At 39.9% G+C, this 27,596-nt stretch overlaps 1 protein-coding gene across 3 annotated transcripts in view; it reads right to left on the bottom strand.

The window, feature by feature from the left end:
* Window positions 1–2,217: 2,217 nt before the first annotated feature.
* The window catches only part of AFTPH (aftiphilin), a 54,661-nt gene continuing 29,282 nt past the window's right edge, over window positions 2,218–27,596 (bottom strand). Inside the window, exons 6-10 of one of the 3 annotated variants that reach the window (XM_063115987.1) lie at window positions 26,277–26,399; window positions 22,523–22,583; window positions 21,013–21,096; window positions 18,028–18,151; window positions 2,218–3,332 (exon numbers count right to left, since the gene is read on the bottom strand). In XM_063115987.1, coding sequence (XP_062972057.1) covers window positions 3,188–3,332; window positions 18,028–18,151; window positions 21,013–21,096; window positions 22,523–22,583; window positions 26,277–26,399 — 537 coding nt within the window. In that variant the 3' untranslated portion in view covers window positions 2,218–3,187. Of the gene's footprint in view, window positions 3,333–18,027; window positions 18,152–21,012; window positions 21,097–22,522; window positions 22,584–26,276; window positions 26,400–27,596 lie in introns of those variants that run through there. The other 2 variants (XM_063115988.1, XM_063115989.1) reach the window with 2 other exon arrangements.

Genomic DNA, 27,596 nt, shown 5'->3' with positions numbered 1-27,596 from the left:
GTGGCAAGGAAGAAAATACTGTAACAATGCATGCAGCCAGCACTGATATATGAACCGCCCAGAGAGCTTCGGCTATTGGGCGGTATAGAAATGCAATCAATCAATATGAAGTACACAATATTACCAGTGAATCATCAACTTCAGAGAATTGAAGCTTTCTCCGCTGTGGCACCCCGGTTGTGGAACGAGCTCCCCAGAGAGGTCCGCTTGGCGCCTACACTGTACTGCTTTCGTCGCCAGCTGAAGACCTTTTTATTCACTCAGTATTTTAACACTTAATTTTAACTTAAATTTAAATTTTACTGTTTTAACTCTGTATTTTAATCCTATATCAACTTTGCTGTGTGGTTTTATCCTGGTTGTGCTTTTTATACTGTATTTCGTAATTGTGTTTTAAACTGTTGGGTGTTTTACTGTGGTTTTAATTTTTGTGAACCGCCCAGAGAGCTTCGGCTATTGGGCGGTATAGAAATGTAATAAATAAATAAATAAATAAATAAATACATCCCACAAAGTGTAAAGAGTGGGTGGTGTGTTACAGGAGTGATTTCAGCAATACATGGATTTCCTGCGTGACTTTGTCGAACACCGCCCTACTGGTCAGACCCAATTAAGCTTTGTAAAATTACTCTTCTGCAAAGATTAAGTTGTAAGTAGCGGGCAGAAACTTACTTCAAAATAGTTTACCCATGTACAGAAACATTTTGCAAAGAAAAAAACACCTTAAAACCAAAATTCTCTTAGTGTGGCCTATAGGATTTATTTATTTATTTTGGATTCATTCACTCTTATCTTAAGGTCAATAGCTTAATCTTCACAACCAATCTTTTGGGAAATCAAGATCAGGAAACGCTGGTCTCCAGTTAAAATGAGGACAATAAAGTCATAGTTCAATTCAACATACAGAAATTACCTATTTGTGCACTTTTCATCTGTGTCAATGCAGTCAGGTCCAATGCCATTTGGATAAACAGGGTTTACACTGCGCCCTCTTTGAAAAAGGTGAAAACAAAGTGACTTTTCAACCACCAAGGTGGTTAGGATTTTTGGATGTGGGCACAACACACCAAAGTCTTCATATTTTTGAAAGTCACCCTAGAAGCCCCTTCATAGCTCACACTGCCCCTGCTTCTCCCAATTCAGACCACAATGTCTTTGGTTGAATCACCTTGAAGCCCTGCGGGCTGAGGTACAACCAGCAATTCCTCCTCCTCGTCACACTCCGTCCACATATGTCACAGGTCAAGAATGGAGTAGCAAGTATCTATTGAAATCCCAGTGCACTTGGGGCAAAAGTAGGAGGATTCTCCAAAAGGTTACTTTCTGTATTTGCCTAGAACTGTCAAATCAGTTCATAAATTAGTCAGCTTTTTCTTTTCAAATACATATGATGTGGAAAGACTATTCAAGGCTCACTGCTTCGAGAGCAGCATTTATCCAATATATTCATAAAATCAGAGATCTGGGGGGGGGGGTGTCCTTTAATCTAGTCCACTACTGCAGCCTCTCTGATAGGTGGCCATTCAGCTTCTTCTTAAAAAACACTACTGAAGGCCAGCCAACTGCATTCCAATCCATAGCAGTTTGTTCCACTGTTGAACAGCTCGTACCATTAATAAGTTCTTCCTAACGTTTAGTCCAAATCCCCTTTCTCGTGATTTGAACCAGTTGGTATGATGCTCCAGTTTTCACTACTACTACTACTACTACTACTACTACATGGAGCCCGTTCCATGTATTTCAATAAAACATGTACACCTCCGAGAAAAAAGGGGTGATGCAAGCATGACTGGCAGCTTCCACACCTCTTGATATAATTTGCCCCTGCTCTTCCAGCGGCCGTGCTTATTTTTGGTGCCCGAGGAAGAAAAGAGAAGCATCCGGGCAAACCCTGAGCTTGCCACATAGGAAGAGGTCCGTGGGCCTCCAGTATCAACTCAAGCCGTGGCCCAAATTGCTTCCGTTTACACAGACAGCTGCAGTGCAGGAGAGGGAGAACTTCTCATTTCTCAACAGGGCACGATACTATTTATTTATTTATTACGTTTCTATACCGCCCAATAGCCGGAGCTCTCTGGGCGGTTGTGTGTGTTTTGTTGAGGTGTGTTGTAAAGATGCAATGTAAAGACCTGTTTTCTCTCTGCGAAAATACGGATCTTCAGTTCTGTCTCCAACCAAACCAAAAATGTAAGCACAGCAAGAATATCACTACACACGTTAACAGACTATATAACTTTATTTTTTTTTATTTTGTGTAAGCTAAGAGGAAATTTATACACTGAAATTTCAAAAAGACCTCGGGCATGCACGTAAACCTTGTTAGAGGTTTTTCTACATAGCATTCTCTTTTTTCCATAGGAATTTCCCCAAACATATACAACCCATAGTTTTACTGTACATACAGCCTAAACCATAGCAATCTATGATTATGTCAAATTTACACTGTGCAAAATCAAACATAAGAATAGTGGTACAACAAAAATGTAACAGGTATATTTCCTCATAAGACATTCAGATAGTTTTGGTCCTTCCACCCAAGCCAAATTAATTAATACGTAGATCCCGACAATCAAGTAGTTAGGCAGTGATCTATTATTTAACTAAAAGGAACTGATAGCAAACCTTTAAATCCATACTGCTAGAAATAATAATAAAAAAAACTAAATATCAACCACCCAGCCCCCACAAAGGGGAAAAAAAGCCACATTAGATTAAAAAGTGGGGATTTAACCTGCTTTAAAGAAAACCACTGAAAGACCCTAAATGTTTAGGCTTTTTCAGTAAATGTTTTTTTCATTAAGGGTGATTTGTTCTGGAAAAAAAATTTTGAGGGAAATTTCATGAAGAGCAAAAATTGGAAATTTCAATTTTAAAAAAATGTTTATAAAGTTTTGTAAGAAGGACACTACCAGTGTATTCCACAAAGACAAATGTTTACATCCCAGCACAAAAAAAAAAAGGATAAATCTTCAAAAAAGTTCAATCCTCCCTGGTTATTTACAATTTCTAATATAAATTTAGGACTCCAGTATGTAAATAAATATACATAACTATGTATACCTTTCTAGTGCTGCTTACCAACAAATCATCTGAACTTGATTTTTTATTTAAAGCAAAATCACTTTATTGGACCCAGAAAAGGGGGCTGGGGGGAAGAATCAATAGAAATTGTCCAATTCACTTCACTTTAGTCTACCTTGCCTTGGCAACTTGTTGAAGGCATTAATGTGGCTGGAAACATCAACACCTTGGCATGCATGAAAGATAAGTCAGGAAGGCTAGAAATCACCTTGGCAGCTTCTTCGCTGAGTTGTTCTTCCTTTTTGGGCTTTCTATTAAAAAAATAAAAATAAAGAAAAGTTACTCAGTACTATTAGAGAAATGTCTTTCACAATTAAGCCAACTTCTCTAAAGCAATGGGCTCTTACCCCTTCTACTTTCTGGAACTGTTAACTTTGAGAAAAATAGGTTCTGCACAACAAGTAAAATTTGCAAAAGGATCCTATTAACAAAACATTAAACTGAAATTCTTAAGGTTCTGCATCCACATTTAAGAATCCATACAATGGCTCTGATGACTGATAGTTGACATGAGTCTCAGATTTTGAGACACCCCCCCCCCCAATTTCACCCCATTAGTGCAAACGGCCAGGGAATGTAACATCTCTATTTTTATAAACTGGAGATGCAGAACATCTGCGAAGTAAAGCATAAAAAACCCTTCCATAAATGTGCACAGTGAATTAATGCAGAATCAGGGGTGTGGGATTGAGGGGAATTTTTTAAAAAAGATTCCCAAAAAAACACAGGATGAAGGGATCTGATTCAAATTTGGCATGCCTAAAGCCCTCCTTAAGAGCTATCATCGTGCCAAGTTTCATCTTTTTATTTTTAAAAATGGTTACTTGCCATAGCCTATAATGATGTGGTTATCGGAAAACGGGACAGAGCTATCATGCTTTCAAATTTCATCTCTTTATCTTTAAAAATAATAGAGATGTAAGCATTTTGTTAATTGCCATAGTCTAACGGAACAGCTGAGCTGTCAAACTTTTAAAAAATTCTTTAAAAATCAAGGGATGAAGGGATCTGGTTCAAACTTGGCATATCTAAAGCCCTCCTTAGGAGCTATCATTGTGCCAAGTTCCATCTCTTTATCTTTAAAAATGACAAAGCTGTAAGCATTCTGGTTAATTACCAGCCTATAATGAAGCGGTTATCCGAAAATGGGACAGAGCTCCAAGTGACCTTTGCTCTGCACCACAGGTATCCAACGGTTTTAAAAATGTCCCCTAACTGCACCAAAAGTTCAGAGCTCCATTGGACCCTAGGATTTTTGGTGCAGTGCACCCCCCCCCCATTATTTCCATTTCTGCACATTTCTTAGTTTTGATGACAAAACGTAACTTTCAGCAATAGGATCTTCTAACTCATGTTTGAATCTCTGCCAAGCTGGGTAGTAGTAAAATACTTTCTTCCCATAGAAACCCTCATGTGATAGTATTTTTTTTCTTTTTGTCCTTTACCCGTGAAATTGAATTTCTTGACAACTGAGCAGACAGAGTACACTTGCTGCAACCAAAAACAGAACTCCTGTGCCCACTCCTTTCTTAATATGCATTTCCTCCTTTTGCATCTGCTCTAGTACCAGAGAGCTCTTAACTTTCCTTTTGGAAGTGCAAGCTCCTTTAAGCACAGCATTCAAAGGAATCCTTACAAGCATGTGTCCCGACTCTCACCTCAAAACTAGCTGTTTGCAAAAAGCCAAGCAGACATACATTACAAATCATCTCAGCCTGCACTTTCTTCAAGTAAAAACTTCCTACTAAAAAGATAATTGTCTCATCACATATAGTTGTGATACTTGGAAAGAAGATCTCTAATTGTCTCAACACACAGTTTGCTGTACAATACTAGCTTGTATATCTACAGGAACATACTCCTAAATCAGTGGTTCCCAAACTTTTTCAGGTCACCGCCCCCTTGGTTCCATAGACTCATGCCCAGCGCCCCCTACCCTACACTATAAAAATCATTATTCAGAATAGCAGTTTTCAACGACCCACTAAGGAAGATAATAACAAAATTCAAAACAGTAACAATTAATTTAATATTTATTCAAAATCCAAAGCACCTGCCGCAGGCTTGCTGAGGGAGGGAGAGAAAAGAGAGGCAACGCCTCTGTTTTGCAGCCGGCGTGGCAAGGCACACCAAGCAGGGTATGTCTCTTCATTAGGGTTTTGGTGCTTTTGAAACATTTCAATTCACTGTTAAAAGGACTCTTCTTAAATGGTATTAATACATGTGTGGATTCTTCCCCTATGTGGCTTGGGACCAAACTACCTTCTCCCATAAAAAAGTCCCTGGGTTTTAAGACCTTCTGGAGAGGCGCTTCTCGGAAAAGACCACCTCGAGTGCCCCCCTGCCGCCCCCTTGCCTCTTAATGCCCCCTATGCAATCCCACTGCCCCCAAGGGGGCAGTACCACCCACGTTGGGAACCACTGTCCTAAATAATGCCAGGAGATACTGAATTAACACTTCACTAGCTTGGTTTATCCACAACATACACAATGCATGTATCTAAGAAATATAATACACAATTGTACGAATAGTTTCTTCAGTGTCACCTTGCCTTAAAACAATGTAACACAATTAAACTTGTACCACTGTGCTAAGGATGCTGTTCCCTTAATTTTAATAAGAATGGGACTCTTTCATATGGCAGCAAAGAGATCCAAAATTATCTGCTGAGCCAGGATCCCATTTTAGTTTCTTTCCCAAGTTTTTGGGAGTGGCAAGGGTTGTGTGAGGAAGAAATTCAGTTTGCTACCATTGAGAAGAGCATTTCTCATTTTATACAGAATGTCAGGCAGCTTTTTGTAATTTCTGTGCTAAACCAAAGTATCTATTATGCAATTTTGTCTACTACAAATCACGTACTGCAGCATTCCCTCCTCCCAATGCTATCCTTGTAACATCTTCAGAGCTCATCTTCATTCTGTAATGTAAGTACACACTGCATTAAAGCCAACACATTTTGATTCCTTTGGCTTGCCATCAATGTGCACTTCAAGCTGACAGAGCTAGAAAAATTCCAAGCACTTGAATATTTAGAGCAGGAACCTAAGAATATTAATTTCTCTCCTACTCTCTTGCAGACTGCTGCCAAAAGAAAGTTGTGATTATGGCTCCTAAACATTGAAATAGATGCCTAGGATTTTAAGGCCTTAGCTAGACCTAAGGATTATCCCAGGCAAATGGAGGGGTCGTCCCTGCCTGCTCCCGGGATCCCTTGTGTGTCATTTGGATGTACAGGGATGATCCCGGGATATAGGCCTGCTCCAGCCATGGCCTAAGTCTTTTCTGCCTTGCTTGCTGGGAAAGCCACTGGGTGCTGCTAACACATCCTTTTTTGCAGGGGTGTTTGGAGGGTGCAGCACTTAAAAGGATCTTCATGTATCTCTTTGTAAGTATTCTACTCAGAGGGACAGTTCACACGTTCCTCTGGTGTAAGCTCTAAGCTCAGTAGGGGGTGAAGCCAGAAGTCGCTGGCTTGCGCGCGCGCGCACACACACACACACACACATACCCATGGACAAATTATCATATGCCATTCGTGAGGGGGGGGGGGGAGTTTTATTTTGTCTGCATCCGCAAGCAAACTGAAATAATTCACATGTCCCAAATTAAGATGCATATCAAAACACACTACCCTTCGTAATGTGTCCTTCTCCAACGTTGGTGGTGTTATTCTCAGCTGAAAAACTGCACACATTAGAGAAAGTTGTGTACAAAAATAAACACAAATATTCATGCATTTTTGCAGACTGCTGCAGAATTGGACAGAGCAGACTTATGACTGAATACATGCAAAAGTGACACAAACCAGATATAGGCTACCTGTCTACATCCCTACATGCAATAGAAATCACCTCTTTAGTATCAGCTGGGTCATGCGTACAAATGTATTGTATCTGACAGCACTGCTATGGTGAAGGGAACACACACACCATTGCTCCCTTGACCAATGGTGTGTGAAGCATACTCTACACTCTAAAGAGAATGCTCATGTAGAACTCAATGTCCTTTAAGCCTTATGAACATAAGAACATGCAGTCCAGTATCTTGGGCTGAAGGCAGTAGCCCTCTTATGCCACGACTTTGACATTCTGAACCTGGGTCCTATACAGCCCTGACGTCTAACAGCCATTGATAGACCTATCCTTCACGAATTTGTCTAATCCCCTTTAAAAGCCTTCTGAGCAAGTGCCTAGCCCTTCATATCACGGCAGTGAATTCCATAAATAAATTGTAGAAGGACTCCTGAAGGAATGAAGAAGTACTCTATTTTGTCTTCTTTCCTGAACCTACTGCTGATCAATTCCATTGGATGAGCCAGAGTTCTAGTGTTATGAGAAAGAGGAAGAAAAGATTTCCTACCCACTTCCTCCACTCAATGCATCATTTTACAAATACAGTTCATACCTGTCCAGTCACTTTCCTTGTAGGGATGCTGCTCCACTCCTTAATCATTTTGGTTGCCCTTCCATGCCCATTTTCTAGCTCTATAATATCCCTTTTTCAGAGATCATAGAATGGTAGAGTTGGAAGGGGCCTATAAGGCTGTCGAGACCAAACCGCCTGCTCAATGCAGGAATCCACCTTAAAGCATTCCTGAGACATGGTTGTCCAGCTGCATCTTAAATGCCTCTAGTGTGGGAGAGCCCACGACCACCCTAGGTCATTGGTTCCATTGTCGTACTGCTCTTACAGTCAGGAAGTTTTTCCTGATGTCCAGCCGGAACCTGGCTTCCTTTAACTTGAGCCCATTATTCTGTGTCCTGCACTCAGGGATGATAGAGAAGAGATCCTGGCCCTCCTCTGTGTGATAACCTTTCAAGTATTTGAAGAGTGCTATCATGTCTCCCCTCAGTCTTCTCTTCTTCAGGCTAAACAGGCCCAGTTCTTTCAGTCTCTCCTCATAGGGCTTTGTTTCCAGACCCCTGATCATCCTCATTGCCCTCTTCTGAATCCCCTCCAGCTTGTCTGCATCCTTCTTGAAGTGTGCTGCCCAGAACTGGACACAATACTCAAGATGAGGTCTAATCAGTACCGCACATGGAAGCTATACTTCTATTAATGCATCCCAAAATAGCATTTGCTTTTCTTGCAACCACATCACACTGTTGGCTCATATTCAGCTAGTGATTTACTACAATTCCAAGATCCTTCTCGCTTGTAGTGTTGCTGAGCCAAGTATCCCTGATCTTGTAACTGTGCCTTTGGTTTCTTTTTATTTATTTATTTATTATTTATTTATTTAGAACTAGCTGTACCCTGCCAAGCGTTGCTGTGGCTCAGTCTGGTTAAATTGAAAAGAAAGAAAAGACAAAGCAGATGTTTCTAATATGTTTAATTTCACAATGCTTGTGGATATACAATATTTTTAGTTGTTCCATTGTCTGTGTAGATATAGAGATTGTCTGGTTTGCCCACTCTAGAACACGCAACATATAATTGTCCATGTGAGAAGCAATCTGTGTCTAGATCTAAACCGCACAATTCTAAAGATTGGCCCTGAGCTTTGTTGATGGTGATTGCAAACGCCAATCGAATTGGGAATTGCAATCTCTTAAATTGAAATGGCATATCTGTTGGAATCATAGGAATGCGAGGAATGAGGACATCTTCACCTTTGAAAGGTCCTGTCAAGATTGTTCCTTCTATGACGTTGCTAAGTAATTTTTTTACTGCAAGCCGCGTGCCGTTGCAAAGTTTTGGCTGGTTGATATTTCGCAACATGATAATTGGCATGCCAATTTTCAATTACAGTACGTGCGGTGGCATCCCTGGCAGATCGAGTGAATTCAAAAATTCTGTTGGATAATTAACCGCTTCATCTGCTTCCACAACAGTGTCGATGGACTTGTATGTGACTGCCTCGCTTTGAATGTTAGATTGAATAATATTGTTAAGTTCGTAGACGTCTTTGTTCTTGGCCGCAAGAATAGCTCGTTCACTCAGCCAATCGTGATTCTTATAATTGGTTTGAATATTTGGAAATACTTTTTCAACCAATTCTTCTTTTGACGTCACTAAATTACAGAAGTTATGAGGTAATAAAATTCATCCTGAGGTCAGATCAACCGGCACCTTTCCGTTCCCAATTTCCAGCAATTGACGTGAGAATATCTCAGCTGATCGATCGTTTTGCAGCTGGACACACATATTTGTAGTTAATTTTAACGTCTTTACATGTCGCCACAAAGTAGAGTATTTCAGGCAAGCATTTATTTCGTCCGCTGGTGTCGATCGAGGAATTACAGGTAATGTTTGCCTGAAATCTCCTGCAAGCAATATTAATGTGTTCCCAAATGGTCTGATGTTTCCACGCAAATCTTGCAATGATCTATCAAGAGCCTCGAGTGATTTTTTGTGTGCCATTGTGCATTCATCCCAAACAATAAGTTTGCATTTTTGTAATATTTTTCCCATGCCGGATGCTTTGGAAATGTTGCATGTGGGAGTTTCAATGAATTGTATGTTTAACGGCAATTTCAAAGCAGAATGAGCAGTTCTTCCACCAGGTAGCAATGTCGTAGCTATTCTGGACGACGCAAGAGCTAAGGCTATGTCATTTTGGGATCGAATTGCTGCCAGAATCAATCTAATTAGGAACGTTTTACCAGTTCCTCCTGGTGCATCTGAGAAGAAGTTTTCTCCAATCCTGTTATTGATGGTTTTCATTATTTGATCGTAAATGCGTTTTTGCTCAAGCGTTAGCTTAGGAATATTCGATTGCACATACGACAAAAGATCATCCGTGTTGTAATTTTGTTCACGATGCAATTCTACATCGAACGAAGCAGCAACAGTTCGATTCGGTGATGGCATTCCCAATTGATTGAGAACTTTGTTTGCGATTTCTAAGCACAAATCTTCAATCATTATCAATGCTTCGTTGTCGCGCTCATTCTGTTGAGAACAAAGCAGATCTGAAGCTGTAGAACGCGATTGCCGTGCTCGCAACCGTGCATCCTCAAGTCTGGCTGAACGTTGCTTGGCTGGTTCCTTGGCACGTATTTGAGGCATTCTTTTTCTTTTTTTCTCATTTGCTGATGCCCGTTCTTCCTGAGTCTGATTTGCAATTTCTCGTCGCAGTGCTTCCGCTCTGCGAGTACGACGACCTAAGTGTGATCTTCTGCGAGGCATTATTTGGATGAAGTAAAGTAGATTGTTTGGTTTTTTAAAAAGGATGTTTTTACGGTGAGGAGGTTAGCGGAAACTCCTGGCAGTTACCTTTCTTCAGAACGTGTAACTGTCACAGGTGTGACATCTATATTCACTCAGCCAATTATGAGAGAACATGCAAATAAGAGAGGAGGCAGAGGCAGTGGATTGGCCTACTGGTTGGCGATGTCACAATGATCAGCAGGACTGGTTTTGAGGAGGCCTATTTCTTTGATTTTAAGACAAACCTTTGACCCCATATAGAACATAGTTACATAACAACGCTCGCGTATTCAAATGCAACGTTGTGTCAAAATTTCAAAGCAATCGGTGAAGAACTTTCGGAGATATAACGTCTGTTTCGAACGAACATTTACATTTTTATTTAGATAGATATTTATATACTGCTCCCCACTGAAAAATTTCGGAGCGGTGTACAGCCTATCAAGATCGCTTTGAAGTTTGCTTCTGAATTCCAGGGTATTAGCTATCCCACCCAATTTTGTGTCATCTGCAAATTTGATAAGCATTCCCTGCACCTTCTCATCCAAGTCATTAATAAAAATGTTGAAGAGCACTGGGCCCAGGACTGAGCCCTGCAGTACCCCACTCGTTACCTCCCCACAGTTTAAGAAGGTACCATTGATAAGCACTCTTTGAGTCTGATTCTGTAGCCAACTGTGGCTACCTAATAGTTGTTCCATCTAGCCCACTTTAACTAGTTTGCTAACCATAATGTCATGTGGTACTTTGTCAAAAGCTTTCCTGAAGATATTTTATGTCCACAGCTTTCCCACAGAGATAACTAGAACTGGACAAGGTATTCCATATTACCAATGTAGAATACAATGTAAGTGAATGCCAGGCAGTTAATGAATGCAGTTTCTTCACTAAGCACTAAAACAGCAGTAGCACATTCTCACACTGGTGACACAATATTCAATACGCATTAAATATATGTGGAGCAACAGATGTCGTCTTCACTACTGGTTTTCTCCTCAAACTCTCCCCACTGAAACACCAACAACAAAGGCACGGCGCTCAGCACTAAATTAAACAGACGGGGTGGAAAGGTCACACAGGGCTGGAATACTGGTAGGGCTTTCAAATAAACTGCTAGTATTAAAAAAAAACTGGCTTAGCAGTAGTACATGTGAAAATGATCTTGGACAACAGTCCACCACAAGCTGAACATGAGTCAGCGGTATGACGTGCCTGCAAAAAAAATCTAATGTGATTTTGGACTACATGAAAAGAACTATATTTTCAAGAACTGAGTAATAGTTCCAAGTTTACTCTGCACTAGTCAGACCTCATCTGTGTGCTGCATTCAATTCTGAGCAGTGTGCATTACGGATTTAGACCAGCCTTCCCCAACTTGGTGCCCTCCAGATTTTCATACCACAGATGATTTTCATATCAGATTTGGATACCACATACTTCCCAAGCAGAAATTTTGGATCATCATTATCCAAGTGTGATCTCATCTCCCCATTTTTTTTTTTTGAAAAAACACACACATCTGCCTTAGCTCTCTCCCTCACTCATAATAATAATAATAATAATAATAATAATAATAATAATAATAATTTTATTTATTTCTTACCCGCCTCTCCCTTTGGATCGAGGCAGGGAACAACATTAGTATAGGAATCAACACATTTTTAAAAAAATTGATTTTACAATAATCTGGGTAGACCTGTCGGAAAAGGCTAGTCTTCAAAGCTGCCTTAAAATCACAGAGAGAGTTAATATTACGAATCTCCTTCGGCAGGCTGTTCCATATTCAGAAAGTACACTATGAGTATCGCCACATTAAAAAACAAAACAAAACCGTTTTTATTGCTGCAGTTAACTTACCATGTTCCACTACCCTCAAAGCTTTTATCCTAAATTACATTTTCAGACACCTATGTGAGATGTTTAGCAGAAATTTAAGCCTGTCTGATAGTCAATCCAACCGGCAATCAACATTACTATTCTTGAAAATCCAGGGCATTAATGGCGATTCCTGGAATGAGCTGCTGGTTAAAGAGTAATCTAGTAAAGTAAAATCTTATCTTTAATCACCAAAGCATCACATATTAAAAGATTTACAATATTTCTAGATTATTTCCTTCCTAAGGCTTCCGAGATTCCTGCAGGGCTGAAACTAACAGGGTAGGAGGAGTGACACAGGTGCTCTTTACTTTATTAAGGCACTTCAGAGCGGGGAGGAAGGAAGCTTAAGGTAAGTCGTACCCTGGCCTCTCTGGTTTCCTCCTCTCCTTCCCTACTGGAACGCCCCCTCTTTGAGGTCAATTTTCTTTCTCTACTCACTGCAAGAGGAAAGGGGGGGGCTAGATATCTGACCCCCCTCTTCCAAGCTGTCTCTGGAGGGAGGAATCCAAGCCATCCTATGGCCTTTGGGATGCCTGCCTTTGGACCATAGGAGTGCTCTCTAAATTACAGTTACCTTTCTAAATTACTGATTTAAAAAAAAAACTTCCATGAAAATAGCTTGTTTTAAAAGGCAAAGTTCCTCACAACTAACCGCTCTCCCACAGGAATGCAGGAGGTGGTATAGAAGAAGAGGAGCTCTACTCAGACCACCACTGTTGTTCACACTGAGAAAGAGGGAGGCTTTTTGCTGTGCCTTAATCATGCTGAAAAAAGGGGTCAAGCTGCATAGTAAGGGGAATGGGTCTATTACAGTCAGTCTAAATAAGGGTGCAATCCTATGCATGTTAAGACAGAAATCCTACAACCCCCAGCACTCCCCAGCTTGCTGTAGGATTTCTGTCTAAAAATACACAGGAGTGCACCCTAAATATTTGTACTGTACAAATGTATACAGAACAGGGGCTGAAATGAGCCCTGGAACTCTAGTCAGCTATTTTTAAAGGGAGACCACAATGGAGACTTACCTACATAGGCCCAAACAGCAAAGAATATTATGAACTCAGCCTGGACAATTAATGTCTGAATCTCACAGAATACTATAACATGTCATATGCTAAGACAGACTGGCAAAATAGCAACATAGTGTAACAAGGCACAGCATGAAAAAAGTGAAGTCACTTTCTACAATCCGTCTTAGTAAAGGTGTGTGTACAAGGCACTGGGAGCACATAGGAGGTGACTTGTTTACTGTTGCCGCAGCATTTAGTTATGCCTGGATTTGTACAAGCCCAATTTGCCAAATCTGGCGCCATCTTTAATGAGACTATTCTACTTGGTTCAGAGCTCTGAATTTCTACTTTTCAATGCATGGGAATTAGGACACATTAGCGCAGATCTAAAACACCACATGCACAGCGGGGCCTTTCTGCCCCACGACTGGTCGCAGCCTCCCAAGAAGTTGCTCCTGAGGGTTAAGTGTCTGCAATGCCACAGGGAGAGGAGGAACGGAAAATTGGTACCCTGCCCAAAGTGGGAATGCCTTCTGAAAAAGTCATTATAAATATATACACACACACACACACACGTATATGTATTTCCTATAAAAACGTTACTACCGTTCTAATATTTGTAACTGAAAAGCAAACTCACCATTAATTTTCTTCTAAAGTGAAAAATATAACATAACCCCCCCCCCCAATAAATCCCTTCTTTACGACTACCAACGTAGGGCCTTATTTCATCACAATTCCAATCCAAGGAGAATGGGAGTGTCAAGAACGGCAACTCTTCTTTGTGCTTTATGTACATTTTTTCCTAGATGCTTGAACAGACAGAGTTCTGAATAGCTTTCTCTCTCTCCCCCCGTACAGCATTTGTGGTTTAGAGGATAAACATTAATTCAAAGTGAATATTTATTTAGCAACTGAGATATGTCCAATGCGGGAAACTTGTACGTGGTCCCAGCTGTTCCAAAGTAACCCCACCCATAGCCAAGCTGAGTATGACAGACCATAAAGAGGTTTCTACAGGGGCTCAACCCTACCTCCAGCAGCTGCCACAAGAAAAGGACAGGATCTGCTCAAATTCAGCCCCACAGACTCCTTCAGCTGCTGTCATGTTCAGCACCAACATTACATGCAGCTCAGGCAAGGGAGCTGGTTATACAATGTACCATGAAGAAACACAAACACACATGTGCCACATCATACCTACGTTACTTTTTGAAATCTGTAAATGTAGCATTAATTTCAATTGCTTGTCTTTATCCTGAAATGCCCTCTTGCTGCCACTTACTGCATTCGGTACTTTATTCAAATTCCTCCCCTCTTTGCGTGTCCCAGCTCAGCTCACACTCTACCTTTCCTTTTCATCAAACCCAGGTGAGGCAGTGGCTGTTCTGAACCAGTGCCTGGGCACGGTAATGGACTGGATGAGGGCTAATAAAAAGACTCAATCCAGACAAGACGGAGGTACTGTTAGCGGGTGGTTCATCTGTCCGGCGAGGTGATGTTTGCCCTGTCCTGGACGGAGTTGCACTCTCCCCAAAGGATCGGGTCCGTAGTTGGGGGGTGCTCTTGGATCCAGAACTGTCACTTGAGGCACAGGTGAACTCAGTGGCAAAGAGCACCTTTTATCAGCTTAGGCTGATATACCAACTGTGCCCTTATCTGGATAGAGATAGCCTAGCTACAGTTATCCATGCTCTGATAACCTCTCGTTTGGATTACTGCAATGCGTTATATGTGGGGCTGCCTTTGAAAATGGTCCAGAAACTTCAACTGGTACAAAACAGGGCAGCACGGTTACTAACAAGGACTAGCCAACAAGACCACATTACGCCAGTCCTTTTCCAGCTTCACTGGATGCCAGTCCAGGTCCGGGCCTGATTCAAAGTGCTGGTATTAACATTTAAAGTCCTAAACGGCTTGGGGCCAGGCTATCTGAAGGAACGCCTCTTCCCGTATGTACCTGCCTGGACCCTAAGGTCATCCTCAGGGGTCCTTCTCTGCGAGCCCCTGCCAAAGGAAGTGAGGCAGGTGGCTACCAGGAGGAGGGCCTTCTCTGCTGTGGCACCCCGGCTGTGGAATGAGCTCCCTAAGGAGGTTCGCTTGGCAACCTACATTATATGCTTTTAGATGCCAGGTGAAGACCTTTTTAATCTCCCAGCATTTTAACAGTCTATAAATAAATTTTAACTTGGTGTTTTAAATTTGTAATTTTGCATTGCTGCTGTTTTTATCTGGTTGAGCTTTTATATTGTATTTTATATTATGGTTTTATACTGTTGTTTTATACTTTGAATGTTTTTAATTTTTGTGAACCGCCCAGAGAGCTCCGGCTATTAGGCGGTTTAGAAATGTAATAAATAAATAAATAAATAAATAAACCTTGTCTTTATTTGTTTAGAAAATACAAATGTTGGTCATTATGAAATCTAAAGCTATAAACAACCAACTACTTTGTCCGCTTAAGACAAGTTTTCTCTTTCCTGCTTCTCCTCAAACTGGCTTGCTATGCCTGGATTGATTTTTGCTTGGAACCGCTGTAATTTTCTCTGTGAAATTTCAACAAGAGTGAGCAGAACACAGCAATGCTTAGCGAAAAAAAACAGACTGTCTACAGGATCAGCAAAATACAATATTCAGGCAACTTTATGCAAACCTATGAAGAGTCAGTGCAAATAAAGACTTCAGCTCCATATGCACTTGGCAAAAAACATGAATTTAAACTGTTTTGGGGAGTAATAGCTATACTGTCTATACAGTGGCAGTGAAAGCAAGGAATGTTCTGGCATAAAAGACTGAAGCCTTTAGTTCATTATCTTGAAAGCTGCAAAAAACCCAAAACCTCAATTATAACAAAGGGAACCGAAGGGGGCCAGGGGAGAAAAACTGGATTTTCAGCAGTTCTGGTACAAGAACAGTGAAGTTGAAATTAACCCAAACAAGGGATAATTGAGGGTTAGCACTCCCCCCAGTGGTAAACTGTTGAAATAACATAAATGGAATTTGTTTTAAGTACCAACTTCGAATGCTTGGAGCTACCACAGAAATAGGTCTGAAAAAATTAAGTTTCTTGCAAGATCCTTTTACATCTGTTAAGTCCCGAGATAACCTTGCCTGCAGTAGCTGTTCGCTATGCATCAGCATGCATTTGGTACTGGTGAGCTGATTTAGTTCTAAATGCCACTGGGGTCAGATCTGCTATTTTACGTTGCAAAAGCCACTTGCAGACATCAATTCTGCCAGATGCGGATAGGAGGAAGCCAGCTGTGTCCTTCCCTATTGCCTGATCACTTCTTTCCTGTTGTCTTCTGCATGCCAACACTATTCCTAGTATTGTGCAAAGGGCGAACATAACCCCTTATAAAAATGCCACGAATAGCGCAAGTCTTATGAAAAGGCGATACGCAAGTAAACACGACCAGGAATCCCCGGGACAAACTACATGATCCAATATGTGCAGACACAGAAGCAGTATCTGTGCATTAAAAGTAAGTATAAGGAAATACCCAGTCACAGAAAACACTGTAGCCCACCAATTTGAGAAAAGATAAATTACTGGCTTAACTTATAGCAATGGCTGCTTTTGAATGTATGACCTAAACAGTATAGTATGCTATAATGCATACTCACACACACGGACGTGACTTGAGTAATTAACTGAATCGCCAAGTAAAGAACATGCACCTGGGAGCCAGCACGAAATCACCCCAGGTCTTGTATCAGCATCAGAAGCCACGGAAGGCACATGGCGCTAGAGTGCATCAGAATTCACCTCTCTTGAAAAGCAGCACTACCACATTCACAGCCTGAAACTTCAGTGTTGTCCTTTTGCTCCAGGAGATTACGTACTTGCTTTTTCAAAGGAAAGGCAGGATATATACGTATTTAAAAAATAATAATTAATTGTCCTGACATACAAATCAGGCGTGGTTCCTGTGATGCCCACAGACATAACCTGAGCAGAGCCCATTATCCTACTTACAGATTAATACAGACCAGTAGAGTTCACGTGGCCGTCCGCAGTGGCCATGCTTGCCACCTTATTTATTTATTTATTTATTACATTTCTACACCGCCCAATAGCCGGAGCTCTCCGGGCGGTTCACCCTGCATTCCTTTTCTCATACTTTCACAGGGATAGACCAGATTCTAACTGGCTCCAGATTCTCAGCAAAGCAAGTTTAGCCAAAGTTTGACAGCTACTTGCTATGCAAGAAAGAGAGGCATCATGGAGCGGAGATAATAGAAAGTAGCTGGGAAAAGGGGATTAAACAGTAGCTGGAGTGAAAAAACTGTGAACATGTACAGATGTAAGAAAACTTGTCGTCACTATGAATGACCTCACATTTGGATTCTCAGCTAGTGCAGAAGCTGCACATGACGGCAGACAACTCTGCTATCACGTGCAGCCAGCCGTAAGTTTTTAGGGAAGCTTATAGCATGTCAGTCTTGTGGCATGACAGGGAGCTTTCAGCAGCATAGTTGAGTCAGTAGAAGGCAGCATACTGCTGCAGACAGACTGAGAATTAGAAAAGCAATGGTTCTATAACCCATCTCAACCCAGTGGAAGACCTGACACAGTAATCATGGTGCTAGAAGCAGAATGCTGACATCTCAGTAGTTTCAGGCTACAGAGATAAGAACATAAGAAGGACCCTGATGCTGGATCAGACTGAGGGTCCATATAAGTCCAGCACTCTGTTCACACAGTGGCCAACCAGCTGTCGACCAGAGACCGACAAAGCAGGACATGGTGCAACAGCACCCTCCCACCCATGTTCCCAGGCAACTTTTCTGGAAGTGAGGTTTTTATGAGGCACCCTATATCAACAACTTGGGGGATTCAGCTGTGGACAGTTCAGCTTTAGCTTCGAAGAACCATAAGAGTCACCGATCACAGTGATTTACCTGGCTGATGTGCTTGCTTTCTCCACGGTAGACATTAGTTTTGCAAATGCATCAGTCACTTTTCTGGTGGCGTTGGCGGTTTCCAGCTTGGAAGTTGTCAACTCATACAATTCTGGATCCACACCTTATAGCATAAAATTACAATCAGTGATAAATGCAAACAAACGTCACATGTTCAATCTCAATTTAGGTTACTATATTTCAATCTTCTGTAAACATCTGAGCAACCAAAACATCTAGTAAGCAAATGAGTTACAGCTTGTTAATTTCCATCACACATTACTGTGGGAGTTAGAGTTGCAGATAAAATTGGCATATAAGGTATCGGCCACAAGCAAAGACTAAATTTAAAGAATTGTTGTCTTCTGACATCATAAACTACAATGGTTTCAAATCATTATAGCATGATTTCATTGCTACACAAGATCCTCCTTTAGTTTCTATTTTCATCCCATTGTCTCTACAGAACATGCAAGTAGTAGTATTCGATGTCTTTGTGCCATTTCTTTCTTTTCCCTGAAGTACAAGCCATGTTTCTATTTTCTGTTTGGTTTCTCACCTTCCATTAGAACACATTTATGAAAGGAAGGAATTTCAGGAACTAACAAAAAACCTCAAGAAAAAAAAGGCTTTCTAGAAAATTATAGTATTATTTGGACAAAGTACAATAAGATTTATTTTTAAACAGCTATACCTAAGAGTACAAAATGATGACACAAGGGGTAAGCCATCTATTTTTTTATCATTTTGATGAGGACAGATCAAGGTTAACAGTTCAACTGTTTTCAGATATTAGTCATCTGAAGTTATTTCATATGACCAAAAAAGGTCATCAAAGATGACCTAGTACATGCATCTCATACAAGCTTGCCAGCTATTCGACCAAAGCCACTTTGAGTTCAGCTATCAATATGGGTTAAATCCTATGTTAACCCTACTTACTGCAGACCCACTGAAATGAATGGGATTTATGTTAGTCATCCCTAAAGCCCCATTCATTTCAATAGGTCTGCTCTAAGTAAGAGCAATCTTAGATTTAACTCACTGAAATCAGCACACCATGCATTTTAAATACTGTCAGATGTTTACAGAACCCTTAAACACACAAAAGGGACAGGCCTTGTGACGTATCACATAGAGAAGTAATATACTATAAGAAATAAAGTTTCTGAAATCTCATTAAGGTATGCAAATTGTAAAGTTTATTTTAGATTTTATATGTAAAAAGGGTTGTAGCATGTTGCTGTAATTAATATTTTCAAACCATTTGTCAACTAAAGTCTCTTTGATTAGTTGAAATTGATTATGAAATTAATACTAGGGATATTTTAACATCACTATTTCACTAAATTTTACAATAATGTATATGAGGGGGAGGGGGAATTCAGTACAAACAGATTTTCTGTCTCAAAAGGTCTGGTAGTTCCCATAAGGAATCTTTATAGCACTTTAATAGGAAAATGGGCATAGTTAAAAACCTTAATGAGATTGAGTGGAATTTAGCAACAAAGTTTAGACCAAGTTCCTAGCTTAGGCACACATACACTATTACATACATAACCCATACACAGAGCTTCAGCTAAAAGCAAATGACTTTCCAAGAAACAAGCCAGAAAACCTACAGGCAACGGTGACATCTGAATTTGATGATAAGATTCTAATGAAAACCCAGAATAAATGAAAACATGTCTTCATTGTAATTACTTCAGATTAATATATCAGAAGTCAAAACTATACTTTACTAGATGCCAAAACATGTCACTAATAATGATCAACACTGTGAAAATTAAAATGCATTGATGGATTTAAAACTAGTTTGTGAAGTTTTATATAGATACCATAGAAAATTCAAAAATGTCTACTTGCATATGGCTCAACTTATCAATTAGTTCCAATATCTAACACTAAAAGTGAAAATCTGCCTTAATTTAATCATAATGCAATGAAGTAGGAAGACCCTCACACATACAAAATTAAGGGCAGAGAGCATAACAGAGACCTGTTCTCGCCACCCATTGTCATGCGTGCATCAGTAAGCACACAGGCATGCGTCTCTGTGTCAAGGAACATGGGTTCTGAGCAGAGGGCTGGACTGGGATATGGAAGGTGTGCATGGACCTTCTATTCCCTGTAATGGCCTGTCACTTAGTGCCCCTGCACTGAGAGAGGATAAGAGAGAGCTCTGTTATGTCCTGTGGTCATTGCTACACCCATGCAGGGAAGAATCCAATCTGAAGTATTCAGAATAACTTTCTCCTTCTAAAGAATTCATAAGGTACAAGAGTCTTCCTAATCATGTAGCAATGCTGTAACTGCAGCATTTAATAGATCAAGCACTCGAAGTAAAGCGAAAAGCACCTTTAACTTTCAAGAGAATTAAACTGAAGCGGACTGTACTGTGGATGTGTGCAGTGTCTTACCAGTCTCCTAAATCAACACTAAAACATTTTAAAGACAAGAACTATAATACACTTATCTTAAATGCCAACTGCATAGCTTTTCTTCAAAGTAGCTATGTGCCAGCTCTTGTTTAGAAACGTCATTATTGCTAGGAGAGGTTCCAGCCATCTATTGTCCTAGGTCCAAGAGTCTTGGAGCACTGAGACCAATGAAACTTACTTCCAAGCAAATGCATAGATATCTTCAACATATTGAAGATATGTTTAGTTGAGCAACATATGCTCAGCAATATTGGCGTTTTGTTCCAACGGCATTTTAAAGCGGGATACTTCAAGTTTACACATTTGCGGTTTTAAAATTAACAAAATCCATGTTCTGCTTACAGTTCTATAGCACAGACCAAGTAGTACTAACTATCCATTGGAGGCAAATGATGAAAAGAGGAAAGTGTATCAAAGGTGGGCATCTTAGAAAAGCTTAAAGCAGAGATATTCTTCTTGTTTGTAGGAAAGTCACATAATTCGGCTCATGCTTTTAGTAAGAATGTTAAGAGATTAAATTTGCAGTGTTTAGCACTCTGCTGACCTGGGATGGTGGTGGTGGTGCTAGAGCTACTGTCATCCACGGGCCCAAAGAAATCAAGGTTCAGAAGAGTGGAACCTCCATTAGCTTGAAATTCAGTGACCGTGTTGGTAGGCAGCCATATAGAAGGTAAGCCAAGGGAGGGATTTATGTGTAAAAAGGGGGTAAGACACACACTTGAACATGCCAGTTATAATTAGTACTCATTACATAGTCTTTTTTTTAAAAAAAAACAATGACATAATAGTGCTTACAAGATTAGTTTGTAGTTTCTAGAGATGTTAACAAGTCAGTGTACATTCTCATGTACAAATGTAGCAAGGATTTCAATACTGAACTTAAAAGCCAGCCCACATTTTTTTAGAAAATAGGACAGAATCAGAAAGATCCAGAAGGGATGTGCCCAATTAAAGGGAAACAGTTTTTTTTTAAAAAATAATAATAATTCAGAACCATTCTTCTAATTTAAAGCCATATTGTTCTCCAAGTTATTACATAATTTAAGAGACTGACAAAATGTATTGGCTAGTTTAAAGTGGTGGTTTGTTGGTAGGTTAGCAAAACAATAAATATGAATATTGGTAACAATGGTTCTCATTGCATCCAACTCCTTGGTAGCAAATTATATTGTTCCCCTTTAATAATGAAACAGAAAAATCAGAAATAGATACATTTTAAAGGAATTGTTAAAAGAAAGCATGATGAATCGACTGAAGTAATCAGACACCAGACAACAGCAAAAGAGTCCATCCAGGCTTTCCTTCAGCACCTTGACATGAATTACAAAATTGTTACACCCTCAAAACACTGTATAGCAGTGTTTTCAGGACAGTGATATGGCCAGTAATTATGAAAAGTTTGATTGCATTTTAATGGACTAGATGAGGAAGCTGCATCTATCTGCTTAATTTAGAGGCTCTTAGATTTTGAAATGCTTTTCATGATATGCAAACAAGCGAAAATAATGACAATACAGTTTACTTGCCATTAACAAGAAGATTTACTTAAGTAGAACATTTCACAATGTAAGTGAACAAAAATTATAGCACTTACAATACCTGTACATTTTAAAACTAATTTTTAGAAAGTGTACCGTTTGCAAGCAGGTTTTGTTAAAAACTGTGGTTGAAAGCAACCACCACTACATACTTAATTTTACCATTTAGACCTTCACAAAGACGTCTAAATAGACAAGATATTGTTGAGAACCGTAAACTCTGTCAAGTAAAAACCACTTAACTATTCCAATTTTAGACCATGTAATGCAGCATTTTATTCGACAGGTGTTTGTAGGGAACACAAATTCAGCAAAATGATATCTTACCTTGCTCTTAAGCACTACAGATTGCTTTAAATTGGGCAAAACTAAACAGAAAGAAAGCCTGAATTTCCAAAGTTAAGAAATATATATTATTTCATATATATTTAAAATATCAGCAGAGAGACGTTTGTCTGAACTTTGTAGCTTTCTTAACTCTAGCTCTGGTGCTAGAGGCTCTACGGAGAGACGTACCATCTAAAGGGTTAGTAAGGCCACTGCTACTCCAGTCAAACTGGACAGGTGGTAGAGGTTCCTAGAGTTGAAAAGTCAGAAATCAGATTTTACAGTTAGGTCACAGCACAATAAAATGTCTCGTGTGAAGTTCTCTTTTGCATGCAAGCAAAAAGGCAACAATTGAAAAGCCAGGGGACAAACTGAGTACATTGAAGCAAAATGTTCAAAATAAAGCCATCAAAACAGGGTCTCGTGTAAACTATGGATAACTAGGGCTCGTATTTTGTTCCTAGTGCTCAAAACGAGACCATTACACTGATAATATGAAAATAGACTGTGCAACTGGATAACTGAATTAGCTAAACACTTAATTTTTTATTGTCATAACACTTATAGTATATGTATGACCATGAATTGTTATAGAATTCTTTATACATGAAAAATCAAAGGTACTTATTTACTATGAATATAATGCAGATTATATATAATTGTCAAGCAACATGTTTGCTGTAAAAAACTGTACGAAGTGAGACATATTCTTGTAAAGCACATACTGCTGTTATAAAAACACTATACAGAGTAAAACGACTATTCCGAATTGTATTCACGTTTCATTACTTCGTCAGTCACTCTGTAACAGGACGCACCATACACGAACTAAACTTTCCTGTTACAGAGTGACTGACGAAGTAATGAAACGTGAATACAATTCGGAATAGTCGTTTCACTCTGTAGAGTGTTTTTATAACAGCAGTATGTGCTTTACAAGAATATGTCTCACTTCGTACAGTTTTTTTTTACAGCAAACGTGTTGATTGACAATTATATATAATCTGTGCATTATATTCATAGTAAATAAGTACCTTTGATTTTTCATGTATAAAAAATTCTATAACAATTCATGGTCATACATATACTATAAGTGTTGTGACAATAAAAAAAATAAGTGTTTAGCTAATTCAGTTATCCAGTTGCACAGTCTATTTTCATATTATCAGTGTAATGGTCTCGTTTTGTGCTTGTTAATTCTGTGGGCTCCTCTCTGTTCTTGTGCTTGTTCCTAGTGCTACCAGGCCTGGAAATGTATGTGGCGCATGGTAACCCTGCCAAAATGCAACGGCACAAGCCATGATAGTATTCCAGCAATGTAGGGATATAGCCCTGGCAAAATAGGCAGATAAAACTGGCAGAAATACCTAATATCAGGGAGGAAGAAAAAGCATCAGGCTCAACCAAAAGACAATTTAATCTTTTTTTTTTTAGCTCTGAAAGTACAGGAGCATGCAATAGCTAAATAAAATATTCAATGGAATGTTCTTTCAATAATTTTTTAAAAATCAATTTATTTAATAAAAAGTTCATTTGGTTGCACTTGAAAGGGCAAAACCTAAATCAACAGCTCATGTGCACCTAACTCTTCATAGGACAGGGCTGTTAGTTTACGGGGCTAGGTTATAGGACTTTAAGTGTGGATGATGAAGGTGACAAAAGAATAACATGGCTTAATACCTACTTCTAATAGGACATCCATCTCTGGTTTTGACACGCAGGGCAAAAGGTGAGCATCAAGCTGATAATAAATTAGTCACTTTATACCTGCATTGGATTTAATGGATTGGATACAGACTTACCCTCCACAAACAGAAGGGTTCTTTCCGTTTATAGAGGGAACCAGGATGCAGTGGAGGCTTCCTGCTAGAGGAAAGGGATGGGGCAGTGGATTTCAACAACTACCCCATCCCCCAATAGCCTCTTGTGCCAAGCTTTTCTAGAAGGTCCCCCAACCCTGGGAGCAACGTTTCAGGGGGCAGTAAGGGAAAAGAGGAATCAGCCCAAATCTATTCCTCCAGCACAAGGAACTCCACTGAGTAGAGGTTTGGATCCAACGCAATGACAAAACCGCTGTTGGGATATTTTTCTGAAATTCTCTCTTTGGATTCTAGGGACATTCATTCTGGGGACAGAAAATACAAAGCTCTCCGAGCTTTCCATGATCTTTTTCTGCAAGAAAGTGAACCTTCTCTTTATGAGCATCTTCTAGCTCACTTCTCTGGTGCTTTTCTCTGGTGCCCTCCCACTGCCAAGTCCATTTTAATATATATATACTGTGAATTGTAGCATCTCCCTCTTGGAAAAAGAGGTATCACCCAGGACAGGACCAAGGTGTGCCAACAGATTGTCCCATGACATCCTTTTTTAAAAATCATTATCAAGATTATAGCTTGCAGAACAATTTAAATATAGCAAGTGTAGTGGACAAGAGAGTAACTGAGGAAAATGTAGAATCTGCTTACTATTTTAATCATTTTTATATAAGGTCTACCATTGCAGACCAGAACCACCATCACCACCCAACCCCCCCCCCCCCCCGCCCCCGGTAGAGCTCCAAACTGCCCAGGGGCTACTCACAAGGGAACAAAATCCCTTACATCCAGCAAACCTTGAAGAGATCCCCCAACTTGTTATTGCACGCACGGACGAGGGGCTTCTAAGCTTGCCCTCTGTTGGGAGAAGCACCACCTAGTCAACTCCATTCATCCCTTTAGCTTATTTGTTCACACTGCCAGGAACATCTGGTGATGACTAGGGCAATTTCCACGCCAGCACTAGATATACTTGGGACAGTCTATCATCATTCGCCATCAGGAATTTCCAAAAAACAAATACTGTTTTGCATTCAGGTAGGGGAGAGTCAAGTGACCTGACATGGAGATCTAGAATCTTGTCTAGATCTAGATGTCATAAATTCCCCACTACAACCATGACTACATGCAAATGTGTTACTAGCAAAGATTATTACTTTAATGTTTGTTCCAGATGGAAAGGAAATACAAAATAGCGATCTCTTATAAGACCTGTTTTTGGGGGACATTTACTGCCCAATTCTAAAGCTTACATACCCCTTTGCAAAGAAGCTGGTTTAATCATCTTATTCGTTTTGGATGTTTTACTATTTAAATACACGTTTTTGTTCTAACACCACAAAATGCAAAATGAACGTTCTCCAACCTACATGTAGAACCATGCCCATTACACTTTTCGGTTTTGTTCCTATCCCCAGTAGGAGTAGATTACGCATTACTTCTTCCCATTACTTGCTCTGTCCTCTACCCACCCCAGACAAAGTCCAGGGAATTAGAATATATAATCTGTATTTAGATACTGGAGAACAAATATTTAAGTATAAAAATGGACAGAACTATAGCAGGACTTTCAAGTGCCAAAAAACAGTTTAAAAATACAACAGGGAAAGGATTACATTTTCTATATCTGGTTTCTAAAAGTGTGCCAACACCTTTAAAACAGAGAAAAGCAATATATTGAAAGAGGAAAAGTAAAAGTATTTGAGTTGTTAAATGAACAACTATAATCTATTTGACAGAAGTCCAGCTGTTAAGGTATAAGTGCATAGTCAAAGCAGTTGATTATTACAAAGCAGCTAACTGTTGGGGAAGAAGAGATAATCACAGCCTTCTGCAGACATGCATTTCTTTCTCTGTTGACAAGCAACCAGAGTCTTAGCTATGGGGCTCTTTTCAGTCATACAAAGGGAAAATCTCAGGGTTGGGGAGGTGGCACATAGAAAAGCACAAAAATGGTTAACTGCCCAGAGAGCTTTGACAATTGGGTGGAATAGAAACAAAATAAATGCATAAGTAAGAGGAAGAGAGAGAAATGCCAGGAGATCCAAGCATATGCAGTATATTAGCCAGACATACGCCCAGAGCATATTTTGGCACCAAAAACACCAAAAGACCTAAAAATCTTTTACCTGGAACTGATCAGGTGCACATATATTCATCTCTGGCGATACAGGGGGAGTCTGTCCTATTGAAGCTATTTTCTCTGCAGCAGATATTGGTTTCAGGGGTTCCTTAGTAGGCTCTAACATGCCCTAGAAATTAAGACATCACATTGCAGGAACAATTGCAACAATTACTAACTCAACTGGAAAGAAACATTTTTTTTTCTATCTATATCATTTGATCCACTTTGGGTGCTTCTCTGACTATTTAAAATAAAATAAATTTTTGTTCTAATTCCTCACCAAGAGAATTAGGTTAGTATTATTTTCCGACAATTACTTTTCATCATTAAAGAAAGGGAAACATTTGCCAGTTAAAGCAGCTTAAACTTTTAAAAATGCTACTGAGAAAATAAGAACTATTTTATTTACTAACCACGATAACTTATTCACATCCTATAGTTTAAGTACATTAAGGAAAAAGGAAAGGAACCTCTCGTGCAAGCACTTGAGTCATTGCTGACTCCTAGAGGGACGCCTGCTTTCGCTGACGTTTTCTTGGCAGACTTTGTAGCGGGGTGATTTGCCATTGCCTTCCCCAGTCACGGTTACCTTTCCCCCAGCTAGCTGGGTAGTCATTTTACCGACTCTGCGTGGATCGAACTCAGGCCGTGGGGAAAGTTTTGGCTGCAGTAACTGCCGCTTACCACTCTGTGCCACACAAGGCTTTAAGCCAACACTTTATTTTTGTTTACTGCTCCATTTCAAAATGCCTTATTGTAACTTCTGCTTACGTGGTATTGAATAGTTGCACAATGTTAGTGGCCCAGAGAGGCAAGGTTTTTGACTTCTAAAACTTATGTTAAGGGGAAAGCACGAATTGAAATTACTTTAGTCAGAGGCATAGTTTTTCTTGTGATGCACAAGACTTCAGAATGGACAGATATGCCTTTAAATCTGCAATTGTTGTCAGTGTCACCAGAACTGCCGGAACTTAGCTATCAAAATATTCTGGGTGACAACAGGATATTTCACATCACAGGAAAATATACGTCTTGTCCAGATCTCACAGTGAAACCATGTTTGGCCATTGCAGCCATGGCTTAGTCTCTTCCCAACCTCAATAGTGCCTATTCTGTCACTCACTTCCTGGTTTGTAATAAATTTTGTTTTGAATCCAACATTTCAAGACAGGACTTCCACATCTTCTCTTCCACCTCAACAGCCCTCCATATACCCCTCAAATTTGCTCCAACAGAATTGGGGGGCATACAGAGAGCTAAAGGGGGTAAAATCCCTTCCACCAGTGGTTTCTATTCCACTGATGGAACATCACTGCTGGATTCA

This window comes from Elgaria multicarinata, chromosome 2 (assembly GCF_023053635.1).
Source record: "Elgaria multicarinata webbii isolate HBS135686 ecotype San Diego chromosome 2, rElgMul1.1.pri, whole genome shotgun sequence".
NCBI lineage: Eukaryota > Metazoa > Chordata > Lepidosauria > Squamata > Anguidae > Elgaria > Elgaria multicarinata.
Note: the sequence above shows the minus strand (reverse complement) of the source record. Positions and strands in the feature narration are given on the sequence as shown.